The sequence below is a fragment of the Ctenopharyngodon idella genome, chromosome 2, assembly GCF_019924925.1.
Source record: "Ctenopharyngodon idella isolate HZGC_01 chromosome 2, HZGC01, whole genome shotgun sequence".
Taxonomy (NCBI): domain Eukaryota; kingdom Metazoa; phylum Chordata; class Actinopteri; order Cypriniformes; family Xenocyprididae; genus Ctenopharyngodon; species Ctenopharyngodon idella.
In genome coordinates this window covers 17,362,543-17,381,245 of record NC_067221.1, presented here as the reverse complement: position 1 = coordinate 17,381,245, position 18,703 = coordinate 17,362,543, and the positions used below count along the sequence as shown (strand labels likewise).

Genomic DNA, 18,703 nt, shown 5'->3' with positions numbered 1-18,703 from the left:
TATAATTCGCACTGTCTGTATCTGTACTTAAGTTGTTTACGGTGCGAGTGAGCGTGCGTAGATAGTTAGATTTTAAAGTGTTTTAGTTCGTCGCGTCGCGCTGTTTGCGTAAACGAAGTGTTTGATTGGTCCACTGGGCGTTGACGTCAGAATTCCATCTGCAATTCACGCACGAATGCTCGCGGTGTACACAGATTCGCTGTTCATAATAGGCGCGTTCTGGTTCGTCTTGTCGCGTCGCCGGTTTACGGTGTACTGTAGACGGAGGAGGTGCTGGATGTGAAACTCTGCCTCCTCTCCCCCTGACTGTCATCGACAAACAACGTGGGTCGCTGGAATTTGTTATACCACACCACAGAGACTTTTGCACTGCTTTTTATACACCGTCGCGTCACAAGTACATCTCGCGTTTCGCGGAGCTGGAAAATATGTGTAAACTACTGACAGCGATAAAATAAACATTGCACTATCACCCGCGGTTGAGTACTCACAAATGTCATGCACTGTTCAAGAGCCTTTGCCTTCTGTGACATTCAGAGGACTTCATAACAACCAACATGAAGCAGACAGGAACCGTTAGAACGTTTTGCCTGTTTTAAAGAACTTTTAAACTTGTAAACATGGAAGAGACAGACGCTGGGAACGGTACTGGGACGCAGGGCTGTGAACTGGAGCGTTCTGGAGACGGGGGACTGGATGAGGTGCAGATGCATCTCGCCTGCCTACCGGAGCGATACATGAGGGCTAAGTTTTCCCTCTCCGCCTACATGTTTTGTTGGGCAGTAGTGAAGTTGTGTCAGGTAAGGCATGTTGCATTTGAAAGCACAATTTGAAGTAATGAACAATATTTATACGCTTTACAGTAAAGTCTGGCCCAAAGTTGTCTTACAGCAATAATGTTCTGCATAGTCTTAGGGATTATTTACGTATAAATCAATAATATATTTTTTCTTTGGGTAGTTGACACATAATATAGATACATCTAAACTGACATCAGTATTTTAGTCATGTTTTACAGTAGAAATATCTAAATATTCTTAAATAAAATAGTCGAGAAGCAAAATGACAAAATTAAGTGACTTTATGCTTAAAACAAGAAGAAAAGCTTTGAAGTGAGTTTATTTTTCTTACCCATTGGCAGATATTTTTTGTATTAAGTATACTATAAACTATACTTAATTTATATATATATATATATATATATTTTTTTTTTTTAGAAAACAAGAATGAATATCTTAAGTCATTTTGCTCTTAAATTAAATATACATTTAAGAATGTTTAGATATCTATACTGAAAAACAAGACAAAATACTAAGTTAGAAAATATCTATATATTTTTTGCCTTATAGGAGAGAATGTGTATATCTCAGGTGCTGTGTGTCACCATTTTGTTTTAATTTTATACCTTTTTTTTTTTTTTTTTTTTTACTGTACTTGACAGTATTGTAATAGTATCTAAAGCAATGGTTCTCAACATTTTATGATTTACTGAGGTCCCCTGGTTGAGAACCACTGATGTAGACTAACTAGACTGTGGTCTTCTTCATAACAGATGGTGAAATCTGCCTCACAGTAGATTCACTCCCAGTCAGAAAGTTTAAATTGCTTTGAGTGGAGTCAGACCCTCCACCTGCTTAAACCCAGGGGGTCTGTTAAGCTCATCAGTATTTAACTATCCAGCTCATCACCTCAATCACACCCCTTTTATACCCCAATCATACTATGTTGGGGGTCTGTGAAAACTAAGGATATTCTCCCAAAAATTGTTAGGGTTGAATGTAATTGTATTGATTACTATGCCCTTGATTAAATCATAGCTGATCTGATCTCCTCTAGTCTAATAAGTTAATTCAAAACACAAAAGACAAGCAATTTCCAATTAATTAACACTTGCTTTTTCAGTTCGATTAGACCTATTATTTTGCATTGGCTCCAGTATTTGCCTGGAAAAATGCAGCCAAATCCTTGAACCTGTTCCAACAGTGAAGTGTTTCTCAGGGCACTGAAACGTCTGTAATGGCTGGCTGACTGTGTCCATGCGCTATCCCCTCTACCAGCCTTTGAACTGCTGCCATTTGAACCTTTCAATGAATGTAACAGCTGTAAATCACAGGAACTTCTCAAGGTTCATGACCTATTAGGGGTTTATGTGGGGTTAAGCATCTTTTATTCTAAGCAAGGCGTAGCTAAAGAACCTCTGCATGCTCAAACATCAGAAACAAAATGGTTTGTTGGACTCTATAGGGAATAAAAGACTGCAGTTTGTATTATTAGTATTGTTTTAGTAGACTCTATCATATCAATAAGCCTCAGTGAGCCTATGTATTTGGTTTAAAATCTGACAGCTTAATGAAATATTATATAAATACTGTACCTACACTCTTTACCTTTTTAGCATTCTTGCAATGAAACGGAGCCGGCTGCCTTAGGTCAGAGGTCACATCACAACCTTGAACTGGTTTTAATTGTTTTAAATGGTTAAAAGATGAACACCAACTTTAAAGCCCAGCAGGATTTTTTTTTAATGGTGGAGAACCATATGGATGGCTGGTAGATCAAACAAAGGCATGTATTTATTAAGACATTTATGACTGAACAAAAGTTGCACAAGAAACGGTAGCTTTTAACAAGCACCATGGGTTATCTTTTTCTGTTTAATGTTTATTTGGTAACATTACTTTTAACTATAGTAGGCTTTAAAACTAATTTCATTGTAAAAGACCTGTTTTACCTCAAAAGAAGTCATAATACTGTAGGTATGGGCTGTGCATTCATAAAATCTGGTTTACCTCACCCTAATTAAACAGTAAAATATCTTATGATTGTTTCAGTAATGCCGTACCAGTTCCTTGTGGTTTATGTTCATGTCAACAATTTGCTGTAAGGCTAATGCATGCCTTGCTTATGTTCTGTTCAGAATTATTTTTTACTTTAATTCAAAACACACCTTGAAACTGTCTTGTTTATGTTTCCTTTTTGTTTGTCTCCAGAGATTAAGCCCATCTGCAGTTCTTCCCCAGGTAAGTTCAGTCTTTCTTTTGAGTCAGAGTTTGATGAACCTGATTTTACTCTTCAAATTTAATGCCAACAGAGAAAAAAACACCTAATTCATATGGACTAAATCATCACCATAATTCTTATTCAGTGAATTTAGATGATAGATTTTAATGCTGCTGCAGTGAAATAGTTTGAGCTCATTGTCACAATACTGTTAGATCTGCCATTTTCCATTTAATATGAGGATTCATTCAATTGAATTCAATCCCAATAAGCATCATTCACCCAAAGGGTTTGATGTAATCATCACCGAGGAGCAAACATGCACCATCAGGACATATTGTACTTTTTCTTCATATATGCTGCCAACAGCTTATCTGCCTTCACCCCGTAGGGGCTGTGCCTTAACTTGTCGGATGTTGCTAAGGAGTTTTGCAATGCATTGAGGTGAAGTGTCTGCAGATGGTTGCTGCACTCTTCTGACACATTTGCAGTGTGTCGTGTTGTTTTGATCAGGTATGAACAGGCCAGAAAATTATTGGTTTTATTCATTGCGGTCTCTTAGTTAATAGAATTATTAGTCCTGATAGTTTACCACTCCTTCCTACACCAGCTGATTCCTGTCACACAATTTGTTCACTTCCATTCTTGTTTTATTGAAATGTTGCCTAATATTGTTGCGTAAAATTTTTCATTCAGTAGGAGTTAATTGGTGGTTCATATTATGAAAGCTTGTTCCCAGGTGCTTGTTATGTTTGTTTCATTCATACTGGAAGCTGGAGGGCTCCTTTACACAGAAAGTCCAAATATGCGTCACAGAAGTAATAAAACTTATGATATTCCAGGAAATTCCTTTTTCAAGACATGTAACAGCTTAAAAAATCACAAGAGGGTAATACTGATGTATTTTATGTCGTAGAATAAAACTTGAAAGTATCTTGAGCTTGTGTTAACCATAGACCTTATTTCTGTCATTTAACCAAAAACGCATTAAAAAAAACCCCATTGACTTCGGGATGATGGAACCGGAAGTTCTAAAATGCTAACTTGTTTCAGAGTTTTGGCCTACAAAAATGCCTCATCTGTGCTGTGCTCTATTAAAAGAAGAAAGAAACGCTTTGACTTGTTAAATGTGAAGACAATAAACACACGACTACAACAATTTTAACTGTTATCTTAACCCTGTAAAGCCTGACATATGAAATAATAATAGTCTGAAAAATCTTTTTTTTTTTTTTTTTTATTGGAACAGTTTATTGAACCTTTAGACAGTCTAAAAATAAAAATATATATATATTTTTTGAGTATCATATTTGATACATTAGGTTTTTGTGGCTCACATAGTATGATATAGGTGAACATGAAGCTCATACTTGAGGGGGAAAAAAGCACCTCAGTTTTATTCAGAGGCCCAAACTGAGCAAAAATATTTGGTGCCGCTTCTGGTCTTTATATGGCCAAAAATTAAATAAACCAAATAAACGTTCCTCAAAAGCCTGATGTATCATATTTGATATGTTTTAACATGATTTTTCTAAAAAAGAGAAAGGATAATTAAGTAAATCTAAATTAAACCTAACCTACATGTATCAGTCCAATAAGTGTTCATTTTGAAATATTACTAACAATATAAAAGTATATTTTTTCGTTTACTTTAAAAATCAGTCGAGATTTCACAGCAAAAAGTCGTGCACCACAACCTGAAGGTGATTCTTTTTAGAATGATAGTAAAAGGCCTTTTACTTGCTAAAAAGTATGAACAATCAATCAAATGACAGAAGGCATGTAGATTGTATACAACAGGTTTTTCAGCAAAGTTTTTAACATGTTGATTAATTTAGAGGCCTTAGAAATTTGTGTATCAAATATGATAAAGTGGGCTTTATAGGCTTAAAGGGTTAATTCACCCAAAAATGACATTTCTTTCATTAAGTTCTCACCCTCATGTCGTTCCAAACCCACAAGACCTTCGTTCATCTTCGAAACACAGATTATGATATTTTTGATGAAATCCGAGATGTTTTTTTTTTTTATCTCCCATAGAAAGCAACGAAATTGTTGAAGAATTGTTGAATAACGTCGTTATTTTTGTTTTGTTTTTGCGCACAAAAAGTTTTCTTGTCGCTTCATAACATTAAGGTTGAACCACTGTAGTCACGTTGACTATTTTAACAATGTCTTTACTACTTCTCTGGACCTTGATACTACTTCTTTAGACCTTGAATGTGGTAATTTCAATGCTTTCTATGGGAGATAAAAAAAAACTCTCGGATTTCATCAAAAATATCTTTATTTGTGTTCTGAAGATGAACGAAGGACTTGCGGGTTTGGAACGACATGAGGGTGAGCACTTAATGACAGAAATTTCATTTTTGAGTGAACTAAAGTATGTTGAGATAAGCATATAGCATACAGTTGTGAATTTGACCCATTTATCCTGGCATCTTTGTTGTTCTTCTGGTTGGTTGAGTAGGGAAGGATTCGTCACACTTCTTGTTTTCGTGTTTTTGATGTGCAGGTTGTTAGATTTGTACCTTACACATTGATTTGATTTTTGTGTCATTTGACCATAAAACCTTTGATTGTGAGCTCAATTGTGACTCTTTTGAGTGCCATACTCTGTTTAACTCATTTGAGTGATGGCATCCACCCTCCTTCATTGGCTAGTGTTATGCGGAGCTCTTGATATGGTTGACAGCTGCACCTTTACTCCATTCTCCACTACTGAACCTTGTATATCCCACAAAATGATCTTGGCCTCTCTGTGCTTCTGTCACAGATCTTATTCATGCTGAGAGTTTGAAGCACAATCTTTCAGTCATTGTCTGAGTGATTTATGTAGCTTTCTGTTCATGATAATTGAGCCAGTTGTGCCTTTTGCAACATTCAGACATACTTTGGCTGTAGCTTATTTTGGCTGTACCTAATTTTCTTTCAGTAAAGCAGTTAAGTTAAGAGCTTCTACAAGATCACTGATACACTATCGTTCAAAAATGTGGGGTCGAAAAGATTTTTAAAATGTTTTTGAAAGAGGTCTTTTATGCCCACCAAGGCTTCGTTTATTGGATCAAATGTACAGTAAAAACAGTAATATTGTGAAATATTACTACAATTTATTTTATTAATTGATGAATAGAAAGTTCAAAAGACCAGCCTTTACATGAAATAGAAAAACAAAATAATTAAATTTGTAATTCAGTAAAATATGAGTATTAATCTCTAATTATACACAGTTTTATATAATTATATATTTATGAATATGTAAAATGATAGATAAAATAAAATAAAGAAGCATGTTATACTAAATAAAACTTTAAAATGAAGGTAAAAACAGTTGCTTTTAATTAAAGGCATTTTACAGAAGTTGAAATACTGGCAGAATTTCATGCTTTTCCAGCTCAGCTCTAATCTCCCTCTTCATGTCTCAGCTTGTACCTATTTTACAGTAATAATCTCAGCTGTGTCACTTAAATCATCTCCTAGGCATTTAGCCTTTGAGTATTATGGGTGTCTTTCACAATACAGGGTGACATTTAATTTAAAATAGGTCTGAGTGTTTAAAATGTAGACATTAAAACTGAGATTTTGGGATTTAACTTTGTACAAATGCATAGTTGTATATTTATATATCGATCTAATGGTTCCATCTGCGCAGTTTGCACTTAGTTTAGACTTATGAAAATTAGGGTTATATATAGTGTATGTATTACAAAAAGTATTTGCAATGCTTTCAACGGCATACCATTATATTCAGCAAGCCTGGAGATATATTCTTGGATTTCTGGTCACATGCTCCTCTGAAGTATGCTTTGAAGGGCTGTACCCTACAGGCAGTGCAGCTAGAAGCATGAGTTATAATGCCACAAACATGCAAATAATGCTACATCAGTCATAAACTCCCACATTAGCTCTAATAATAGTCCATAATCACCTAAAGTTGCTGTGGACCGGAGGAGTAACCTGTCACATCTCTCCTGACCCAGTGCTGAACCTCAGAGCTGGCTTTAGACCACTGCATTGGCTGCGGCAAACTCTCATGTGGCGAGCGGATGATAGCCGCGGACTGCCAGAGTAAACTTCACCATGGGTAAAGTTCTCTGGATACACGCTCCATAATTACTCTCCTTAGACTTCTTTAGACAATGGGTTAAACACTACTGTACTCACTAAAAATGTCTGGGAACCACAGAGATGTGAAAAGAGGAGCGAAAGAGAGTTGGCAGTAGTTGTATTGTTTCTATGCTTTGGATCTTTCATCTGTGGATTAGCTGGAATGACAGCGTGTTTTGTCCATGCATTTGAAGTTCAGCGTAGTGTCGCATTTTTACGTGGTCCAATAATCAGTCAGGCATCGGAAAGAGCTCCTCATTATCATGTACCGCCCCACTTGCATTGTGACCTCTTTCAGCTTCTGACTGACAACTTCCCTCTGTGCTCGCACCCCCTCAACCCGCCCAACACCGAATAACTGATTTTGATCACTCGCAGTAATAAAAGTCACATGCCTGCCTGGAACAATGGCCTTTCATTTGGTGGCTGCATTCATTATGACCATAATATGTTAGTATTTAGTGCAAGATTCATGCTTCATGCTAGGTGAGATGGGGAGAGAGAGAGAGAGAGAGAGAGAGAGAGAGAGAGAGAGAGAGAGAGAGAGAGAGTGTTATTCAGGGGTATTCGTTATGGCCTAAACAAAGAGATCTGGAAGTGCTTGCTTTTCTTTTCATTCCCCCTTCTTTTGGAATAAAGTGACTTCTCACGCACACTCTTCTTCTTTGGAGGTAATTGCCGCAGGCGAAGGGCTGCAGGAGGTGTTGCCAGATTTGTACTGGCAAGCTGTTGTATTTATTTCCTTTCACCTTTAAGAACTCAAACCTGCACACAGACTTCATTTATAAATTCTGACCTGTGGATAATGATTTTGTTGAGTCCCAGTCAGATGAATGTAATTGGCCTTTTTAATGGGAAATGATGCTTTCTTCCTCTCATAATTGTTCAGTGATTTTCAACCAAGTGGATTACTTGGAAAGATTTCTAAATTGTTAAACCTAGAAAACAGAAATTACAACAAAATTAATGGATTAAAAATTAAACTATAGTAATAATAACAAAAGACTATCAGTGTGCATTAGTGGTGGGAATTTTTCAGTGATGGGAATTCACATTACGAGATCTTTACGAGTGAGTCATTGAATTATTTACTCAACCGATACATTCAAAAACACTGATTCAGTGACTTTGAAAAGACTTTTTCAGGAAAGTCACTGCTGTGTTCATGCATAGTGTTGTCAAAAGTACCGACCGCGATACCAAGTCAGTACTGAAATTTTAAAAATGTGACGCTTTGAGCGCTGTTGAGCAGATTCGTAAACACCTGATTGGCCTTTGTGTTCATGCGCTCATCAGATATGTCTGTGATTGGCTACAATGATAAACGCGTTTCAAAAACATGTTGTAAATAGACATCAATGACGCTCTTCACCCAGCGCTTACACAGATACACACGGGAGAGTCTATCAGTGGACCGGTCCGCTGATAGACAGCTGCTTTCAAATGCTCTGGCTTTCAAAATGCTTTCAAATTCAAACACATTTCCGTGTGCTTTCAAACGCTCCCGTGCATTGATCATTGTAGCCAGTTACAGACATATCTGATGAGTGTGTGAACACAATTGCCAATCAGAGGTGTTTACGAATCCGCTCAACAGCGCTCAAAGCGTCACATTTTCAAAATTTCAGTACCGACTTGGTATCGCGGTCGGTACTTTTGACAACACTGTTCATGCAAACTTTAAAGGGACAAGTGAAGGGAGTCTTGACCAGTCTGAAGTTTGTTTAAAAGTGAATCATTTTAATAGTGGCTAATATTTAGTCATGTTATTGCCAAAGCTCTGGTGTCACTGAAGCATTAATGGGCTGTGGAGATACATAATAAGACAAAAAACACTGCTTATTTTGTGAAAAGCTGCTCTAAATAATTGAGGCGAATCACTCCCTTTCACTTGAAAGAAAGCGTTTTATTTTCCTTCCTCTATTGTCCACCTGGCCTTCATGCTTTATCTCTTGAAAACATAGCACTTGTTTGTGTAAACCTCACGAGGATACACTGCCATGCAAAAACACTGTAGTGAAAATAAAAAGAGCACACAGACTTTACCTGTCAGACCGCACTGAGAAATGATTAGCATCCTCCAGGCGAAAAGTAGGAGGGAACCTGCTCCCCTGCGAATGGTCTCTCTCCCTCTCTTTATTCAGAAAACCTGAATTTCTTAGCGCCATCAGGCTGTCCTGACTGGCCCTTTTCTCTTATTCCGTTTTTTCCTCCCTCTTTTGCTCTGTGTTTTGGGATGGGCTTCCTCCTTCCTCCTCCTTTGTTTTCGTGTCACTGTTTGAGCCACAGGCTGTGGAGTGAATGCACTGGAAGTCTCAGTGCTTGAGGAGCAGTCAGGGCGATGAATGGACTCTGGGAGCCAGTCTGGCTGAACTCAGATCAGCTTTCTGAGAAGAGTGGCTGTTAGGATGCCAAACAGAGGCATGGCACAGGTATGTTTGAGAACTACTTGATGTAAATCTTCTTGTGGTCAGTTTAACAGTACATTTTCTTTCTGGACATGAGATGACTATTGCAATGTTTCTCTGGTTTCTGTACTTCAAAAGTCTCATTGATGTATACTTTGGAGTGCAGACACCTGTATAGAGGTCAAACACATTGTTCTTTGTTCAGCCATGTTATTTTACACCACGCTGTAATGTAGCCGCCAATGTGTTTTGTTTTACGCTGAGACGTTGGGAATTGTTTTGCCATTTTCTTTATATTTTATGATTTAATCCATCATTGATAGAACTACTACTGCAGTTGTGTTCTCCGGTTTTCTATAGTTAAGACAATAATTTGCTATTGTATATATAAGTAGGCTATATCACATTTGGACGGATTACTTAATAAAACACCATTGTTTAGATATGAAGCCTGTAAAAATCTCATGGATTCCATTGATTCGTCACACAGTACTGGCGTTGTGAACTCTTGTTTTATACAGTATGTGAATTATGTGCATTTCAGCTTTGAGATCACATTTATAATCATATAGCTCTTCTGTGAAACAGTCTGATGTGGTTCTGTATTTACAGGTTGTAGGCTACTGTTCTCAGTTTTTAAAGGTTTACTCTGTTCGATCCCACATTGAGAATTATGTGTTTGCTCCAGTGAACTATTAGAAATGTTAGTTTTGCAAATGATACCACGGTACTCTTAATTTGTAAATTGCGTAATCAAATAAATGGGTAAATCTCTTGAAAACATGCCCATTTCATGCCAAAATCTGAAGAAAAAAAGGAATTAAAAATAGTTTATATACTTTATGCAATTATTTTAATATTAAAAAATATATTATTATAAAGTTAAAAAATGGGACTATTAAGATTTTTTGCATTGTGACATTATTTTCCCCTATGTCTAGACTTTCTTGTGTCTAGAGTTTTTTTTTTTTGTCATTAGTGATTCTCATTAGATTTTCAATACTATTTTTTTTTTTTATTTAAATCAGCATGAATTAAATGCATTTCAACAAATACTATCATGATAAATAAATACTTTACATAAAACTTATCATGCAAATGGAATATTAAAGTTCTCTACATATTATAATTAACGAACTATAAATAACAGCAATAGATCAATCAGAAGTCAATATTGTAACGAGATTTTAGCTTTTGTCTTTTTTCGCTCAGTTCAAAATAGCCAATAGCCGGTTCAAAGGCGTCTTTTGACATTCTTTAAAAAAAGAAGAGAACAGAAAGTATGATATTTCTTTTATTAGTGTTTAAAGACATACCATCTTCTAACATAACTTTAGAAAGAATAACAAACATACCTAAAATGTGTTGATTCAGTAACTGTGCATTCACACGGGACGTCGGAATTAATGCTTCGCATTTACTTTGAATGGGTGACGTCATGCGTTGCCGCATGAATTGTGGGTTCCGTTGCGTCGCATCATTCACGTTGCTCGCAGCAGAAGTTGAAAATTTCTCAACTTTTCAAATGCCAACGCAGACATCAGCCAATCAGATCGCATTATGCAAATACCCTAGCGCAGACGCTAGCTAATTGCGTTAATGCAACAGCGGAAAGTAATGTGATTGTCACTATGACGGTCGCTTTTAAATTGAATTATTGAAAGTGAATGCAAACACAGAGGTGATAATGCGCATATGCATATGTTAGCTAAATATATGTGTGTTTATTTATGTATTTATGTATTTATTTAAGTCTAAAATCTATGAGCTATGTTCTCATGCCACTAGGCCTGTCGCGATAGTCGATATATCGACTTATCGCACAATATACGGACATGACCTCGATAATTTTTGGTGACGCGATATATTGCCCATTATGTTTACACAAAAATAAATGTCACCGACATTTTGCCGATTATGCTGCCTCTGTCATCTCGTCAGCTCTCCGAGGCGAAAGCGGAGCTCAGCTTCTTCATACACAGAGCTGACATCGACAATTGGAAAAATGCGCCATTCAAATCGTCGTTATAGTGGTTTCCTGACAACTAGACAGTTTGGAAGAATAAGTGCAAATGCACTCAGTTTCCGCAGTCTACTGGTGCAAATATAAACATGACAGCGCGAAATGGTGCACGCTCACAGCTAGTTTCACACAGGACAAGGCAGTCGCGAGTGTCTTGTTCGTTTTCATAAAGAATGCGTTTTTGCATTCCACTGCACCTTTTTTCATGGAAACGTGTTTGTTTGACTGTTGCACTCGCGTCTTTCGCAGCATCTCGTGCATGACGCAGTGGTAAAACGCGGCGCTCAAGTTAAAAGAAGTCTTTTAAACACGCCTCTAGAAAAACAGATACCTCAACAGGCCATACCTGAAAGCCTGTAGATGGAAAATCTCTATGTAAGTGCCTTTTGTGCATTTGCAAGTGTTTTTTTCTACTTGTTAATTTGCAGTTTTTGTTAGCAAAGGTTTATTTATTATTTATTCAACATTATTATTTTTTTGACACTTTAATTCCAGTATCTAAATATTCTTAAGGGTTAAGTTCATTATCATTTGAAAGTGTGTAGGCCTACTTGCATTATTATGCTGTTATATTATGATTATGTATTCAGTGGCATAAAATGGCCTTAAAATGACAATAATATCGCATATCGCAATTATTTCTGGGGCAATATATCGCACAACAAAAAGTAGTTATCGTGACAGGCCTACATGCCACTGTTTAAATCTGCCAGAAACCATTCAAGCCACAGCTAACAAAGACTGTAATAGCTCTACATAAGCACACAAGCACACTGGAGTTCTGATTCTTCTTTTTCTATCCAGTTATTTATAATAAATGCATGCTGTACGTGTGACTGTGAGGGACTGAGAGACGATTCTGAGGGGGGTGCGTTCCATTCAGAAATGATCACCTATTCTTTTCATCTTTACTCTGTACCATCCAATGTAATAGCTCCGGAGCCCTGAAAAATGTGGGGCTCAAAAACAATTGTCATTTGAAACTTATTTATAGAGTTATTTTTATTTTTAAAAAAAATCTTTTGATAATGATTAGACTATAAACACTGCATCATTTAGGTAGTTTGGCATGCAGGGATTGTGTGTGTGTCTCTGTGTGTGTGTGTGTGTGTGTGTGTGTGTGTGTGAGAGAGAGAGAGAGAGAGAGAGTCTGGTGCTCAGTCATACAATACTACAGTCATATAAATTATTTCATGAATAATTCTTATGTAGATTTTGTGTACGGTTGTCTGCAGGACCCATACCGACCACCCCATTCCCCTTTAATTTTTTTTTTTTTTTTACAGTTTGACATCTGGTCATAATGCTAAATAGGTAATTAAGTAAACTTCTGAAACAGGCTATTTTATCTTAAAAATATATATATTATAGGCTACTTTATTTTAAAATGTTTTTTTTATATATATTAATATTAATATTATATAATTTTTTTTTTTTAAATGGGGGATATGCTCTTGACAGTTTTCATGAGATTCACCAAAATATCTAAATAATGATAGATTAAGCAGATTCAAAGATATTGATTTGTTATTTATCCTTAAAGCTGTTTTCTGCTTCATTTTCTAGACTTTCTGTTGGATTAGTTGGGCTCAAGCAGTGAACGAGGGATTCTTTATCTGTTCACATCTTGCTGGGATGTCCTGATGGAGCCTCTTAGTTTTAGAATAATCTGTTGTGCCCGTCACAGGCTATTTTAAACTCCTGCTGAGTTCAGAGTTAAAGGGCAGTCAAACAAAGCAGCAGAGGTCACCATCCATCCATAAACTAACAGTCTTTTATATAGCACTGATTTAGTATCACAGCAGGTACAACTACAAGTGTTGAATGACATTAGTTTGATAGTAAAACTGAATACTAATGGCTGGCACTTGTTAGAATTATAAACAAAGAAAGACAGGAGAGAGCTGAACAGCTTTTAACCATAAATGTTTATAATGTCTTGTACAGAACTAGTTTCAACATTCATGTTTTCTCGTATCCTTTGGGATGTAGCTGGATAGTGAGATATGAACAGCTCTGGAAAATATCTGTTGTGCTCATGCCGATGGAATTGTTGCTGTGTCAGGTACAGTAGCATTCTGCAGCTGCTGGTGTCCCTCATGAAACAGCTGTTGTTTTTATCATTGATATCATTTTTCCCCCTTTTGCACATAGCCAATAATAAAAGTGCGTTAAGATCGTGGTTCAGAAAAACAAACAAGGCGTGGTGTTGTTTCAGTGTTGTGTGGGGCTCATGAATGCGTTTCATCTGTCCCAGAGGAAAAGAAATGTGGAACGTTCCGGTCTCGCCCTGTATAGCCTGCCAGCCCTCCGTCCCCCGGCTAGTCCTGACTCCTTCAGAGCCAGAGAAACGTCCCAGAGTGGGCCTGATTTACAGTAAGAGTCAGGTTTTGCATAAGTTTGCTCACAAAAGCCTCTGTCCTTTAGTTGCCAACTGTCAACGTTCTTTTCCCAGGAGAAAACAGCTTCTGAGGACACTGGTGCTGAATACTAAATAGTGTCCACAATGCTGCCCGAACATTCTCCCTTTCTCAAAATTGCAGGGTGTATGCTTTCCCGTCCAGGATCTGAGGCTGAAGTATTTTCGCTTCTCTGGTACGCGCTGGTTCATTTTTTTTTTTTTTTTTTTTTTTTTGACATACTGTATACACATAGATTTATTAGAGTAACTGGAATATGACATTGTCAGAAGCTAGTAGCTCATTTGTGGGTGCAGAAAGCCAAACACGATGATTGGTCTCCTTAAGCTCCTTGCAGATCTGGACCACAAGCCTGGGGCAGCAGCCAAGCTTTCTTTTGAGCCTTCACCCTGGTGTTGGTGTCCTGGTTGGACAGTTGCAATGGTGTTTGACAGGGCAAAGTTAGCCTTTCATTGCTCAGCCTTTCATTAGCCTTTCAGTGCTCAGTATAATTGGATATTACAGGTGCTGGTCATATAATTAGAATATCATCAAAAAGTTGATTTATTTCACTAATTCCATTAAAAAAGTGAAACTTGTATATTATATTCATTCATTACACACAGACTGATATATTTCAAATGTTTATTTCTTTTAATTTTATGATTATAACTGACAACTAAGGAAAATCCCAAATTCAGTATCTCAGAAAATTAGAATATTACTTAAGACCAATACAAAGAAAGGATTTTTAGAAATCTTGGCCAACTGAAAAGTATGAACATGAAAAGTATGAGCATACACAGCACTCAATACTTAGTTGGGGCTCCTTTTGCCTGAATTACTGCAGCAATGCGGCGTGGCATGGAGTCAATCAGTCTGTGGCACTGCTCAGGTGTTATAAGAGCCCAGGTTGCTCTGATAGTGGCCTTCAGCTCTTCTGCATTGTTGGGTCTGGCATATTGCATCTTCCTCTTCACAATACCCCATAGATTTTCTATAGGGTTAAGGTCAGGCGAGATTGCTGGCCAATTAAGAACAGGGATACCATGGTCCTTTAACCAGGTACTGGTAGCTTTGGCACTGTGTGCAGGTGCCAAGTCCTGTTGGAAAATGAAATCTGCATCTCCATAAAGTTGGACAGCAGCAGGAAGCATGAAGTGCTCTAAAACTTCCTGGTATACGGCTGTGTTGACCTTGGACCTCAGAAAACACAGTGGACCAACACCAGCAGATGACATGGCACCCCAAACCATCACTGACTGTGGAAACTTTACACTGGACCTCAAGCAACGTGGATTGTGTGCCTCTCCTCTCTTCCTCCAGACTCTGGGACCCTGATTTCCAAAGAAAATGCAAAATTTACTTTCATCAGAGAACATAACTTTGGACCACTCAGCAGCAGTCCAGTCCTTTTTGTCTTTAGCCCAGGCGAGACGCTTCTGACGCTGTCTGTTGTTCAAGAGTGGCTTGACACAAGGAATGCGACAGCTGAAACCCATGTCTTGCATACATCTGTGCGTAGTGGTTCTTGAAGCACTGACTCCAGCTGCAGTCCACTCTTTGTGAATCTCCCCCACATTTTTGAATGGGTTTTGTTTCACAATCCTCTCCAGGGTGCGGTTATCCCTATTGCTTGTACACTTTTTTCTACCACATCTTTTCCTTCCCTTCGCCTCTCTATTAATGTGCTTGGACACAGAGCTCTGTGAACAGCCAGCCTCTTTTGCAATGACCTTTTGTGTCTTGCCCTCCTTGTGCAAGGTGTCAGTGGTCGTCTTTTGGACAACTGTCAAGTCAGCAGTCTTCCCCATGATTGTGTAGCCTACAGAACTAGACTGAGAGACCATTTAAAGGCCTTTGCGGGTGTTTTGAGTTAATTAGCTGATTAGAGTGTGGCACCAGGTGTCTTCAATATTGAACCTTTTCACAAAATTCTAATTTTCTGAGATACTGAATTTGGGATTTTCCTTAGTTGTCAGTTATAATCATCAAAATTAAAAGAAATAAACATTTGAAATATATCAGTCTGTGTGTAATGAATGAATATAATATACAAGTTTCACTTTTTGAATGGAATTAGTGAAATAAATCAACTTTTTGATGATATTCTAATTATATGACCAGCACCTGTAGTTTGCATTTGTACATTTGTATATTTGTACAACATCTGTCACTTGGTAGACAGCTAGACAAATTAGACATGTACTCATCATTAAAAACATGAACAAAACTATGCTTAAAGAAATTGGTGTAAGATTTACTGTTTTGAAACAATTTTCACTTACGAATTGCTATTAAATTTCACAAATAATTACAAAGAAAAGGCAAGTAACATGTTAAATTAAAAAAAATTAATACATTAAATATATTTTTTTTTACAGTGTATATATTGTAACCAAAAAGCAAACAAACAGTACAGTCCAGTTAAATAATGTATTCGTTTTTATTAGATTATTAGATGCTACTCGTTATCACTGCAATAATGTATTCGTAATGTGTAAAATTTTTGACTAGCACGTAAATTAGGCTAGTTCATATTCCCCTGTACAATCTTCATTGTGTTTGCAAATTATAATATTATATTTATGTTGTGTATATGAGCAATATCACATGAGTAGTTGTGTGATTTTGCTCTATATCAGCAAAATTGTTTATTTATTTAAATAAACAATATTAGCCATTATAAAAGTATAAGGAGTTTGTAAGTTTGTTAGGAAATAAACACAAGCAAACAGTCAAAAGTACAAAAGCAGCGCTAGTTATAGTACAAGATTTCAGTTAAATGCAATTCTGCCCTTAGCCAAAACAATTTGCTCTTGAATAAGTAATAGATTAATAAGACCAAAGATTTGATATACCCAAAATGAATTAAAACAACATTTTTTGAATTGGATTATTTCAACCATATTCTTTGTGGATTTTTGGTGCGTTGTTAATATCTATAATTGCCCAGTCAATTATTCTTCTTCTCCTAAATGAATTGCATTTTTGAGGGCCTAAACATGCTCGAAAACTCATGAAACTGCACAAGCGTCAGAAGTGGTGAAAATATACGTCTGATATGTGTTTCAGAAGTACGTGTGGCAAATTGGCTTGATAGCGCCACCTACAAAATTTCAATTAAGTGCACTTTGCGCTACGTTTCACGTACAGGTATGAAATTTAGTAGACACATGCAACAGTCCAATACCTACAAAAAAGTCAATGGGTGCAAAATCTGAAAACCCAACAGGAAGTGAGATATTTAGAATTTTCTCTGCAAAATCTTTGCAGTTTTTGTCATTTCCAGACGTTGTACTTTAGCAAACTCCTCCTAGAGATTTTATCAGAACCACATCATATTTGGTCAGTCTAATCTAAAGGCCTTTGCAACGTTAAATTGCAAAGATCTTGAGTTTTAGTTAAAGGGCGTGTCTGTGGCGGCCTGACAAAATTCGATGTTTCGCCATGAAACAGGAAGTTGTTGTAACTCAGGCATACAATGTCTGATCTGCCCCAAACTTTGTTTGATAATAGTCCTGGCCTGAAGACATCTACATGGCAATATTCAGTTATAGTCAAAGCACCACCTGTTGGCAGCAGAAAGTGTGGCACGTCGAAATGACTTTGCCATATTTCTCCTGTATTTACTCGCTTACATGCATGTCGCCCATTGTTCACTGTTTTCCTAAGGCCACCGGGTGGTGGTGAGCCCGAGTGCAAGGGCCCTTCCATCGCTGCTTGCAGCTTTAATTTGTCTTTGTATTTTTGTCAACAGACAATTTTTTTTAATTGTCGTCATTTTTTTTATTGACTGCTGAGATCATTAACCTGTTAAAATGTCCTGTTCAGCCTATGTGATGTTAATAATTTTGCATATTGTTAGGCCTATAAATACATTTCAATATTTGATTTCAAGGACATTTTTGTTGCTTTTGTATGATGAACAGTTCTGAAATTGTGTTGAGTTGATACTTGATGTGCAATGAAAGTCCTGAAGCAAAACCGGCTGAGAACCACTGCACTACACCCTAATGGCCTTAGAAAGTAAATAATGGTGCTAGTGTGGTTTAATGTCAAGAATTCAAGTAATTTCCTGGGTTTTCCTTCTGTAGTATATCGGCCCCCTGTCTGGAGTTATGCAAGCTTTTCATAGGTCCCCTGACCCTGTGTTCTTATTGGCAGTCCTGCAACTCTATGTAAGTGTGAGAGCAGCAATTTTTCTTGTGTTTCAGACCTCATGTCTTTTGTCCAATAGTCCAGTGGTTTGAGATCTTTCCTTCACTCTTTCTTTCTCCTCTTATTCCCTCCCTGTGGTCTGACCATAGACTTGCACAGTAGTACAGTCTGTACCTAACTGACAGATATCATAGTTCAAACAAAAAATGTGTCCAGCTCCTTGGAGAAATTTCAGCCAACAAATGAAGCAGGGAATTGGTTGTCAGACATTGCTGGAAGCTACTTTTGAGGGTTTCCAGAAATCCCATTTCTTATTCTTGTCTTGTTTCTTTGTCATATCCTGTATCTGTTAAGCCTGAAATGTTCTCTACGCAAATATGTTAAAGGTATATTTCACCTGCAAAAAGCATATTTCTAAATTTTCATATAATATAGTAAATGTTTTTAGGGAGGAATCGTAAGATCAGGTTATGTTTTGTATTCTGCCTTGCTCTCCATGACCTTGTCCCAAATGGCACCTTAAACACTCAAGGTTTTCCCATGAGTCTGCTCTTTTGTGACTTAATTCCGCTTTGGCTGTTGGGTAGAAGCTCGCTTCAGTGCGG

The 18,703-nt window shown here is 37.2% G+C and overlaps 1 protein-coding gene across 4 annotated transcripts in view; it reads left to right on the top strand.

Moving 5' to 3' along the window:
- The first annotated feature begins 295 nt into the window (after positions 1 to 295).
- The window catches only part of arhgef4 (Rho guanine nucleotide exchange factor (GEF) 4), a 92,698-nt gene continuing 74,290 nt past the window's right edge, over positions 296 to 18,703 (top strand). For 2 of the 4 annotated variants that reach the window (XM_051911454.1, XM_051911418.1), the window contains exons 1-2: positions 296 to 800; positions 2,991 to 3,020. In XM_051911454.1, the coding sequence (XP_051767414.1) occupies positions 621 to 800; positions 2,991 to 3,020 (210 nt within the window). In that variant the 5' untranslated portion in view covers positions 296 to 620. Of the gene's footprint in view, positions 801 to 2,990; positions 3,021 to 9,401; positions 9,540 to 18,703 lie in introns of those variants that run through there. The other 2 variants (XM_051911426.1, XM_051911444.1) reach the window with 2 other exon arrangements.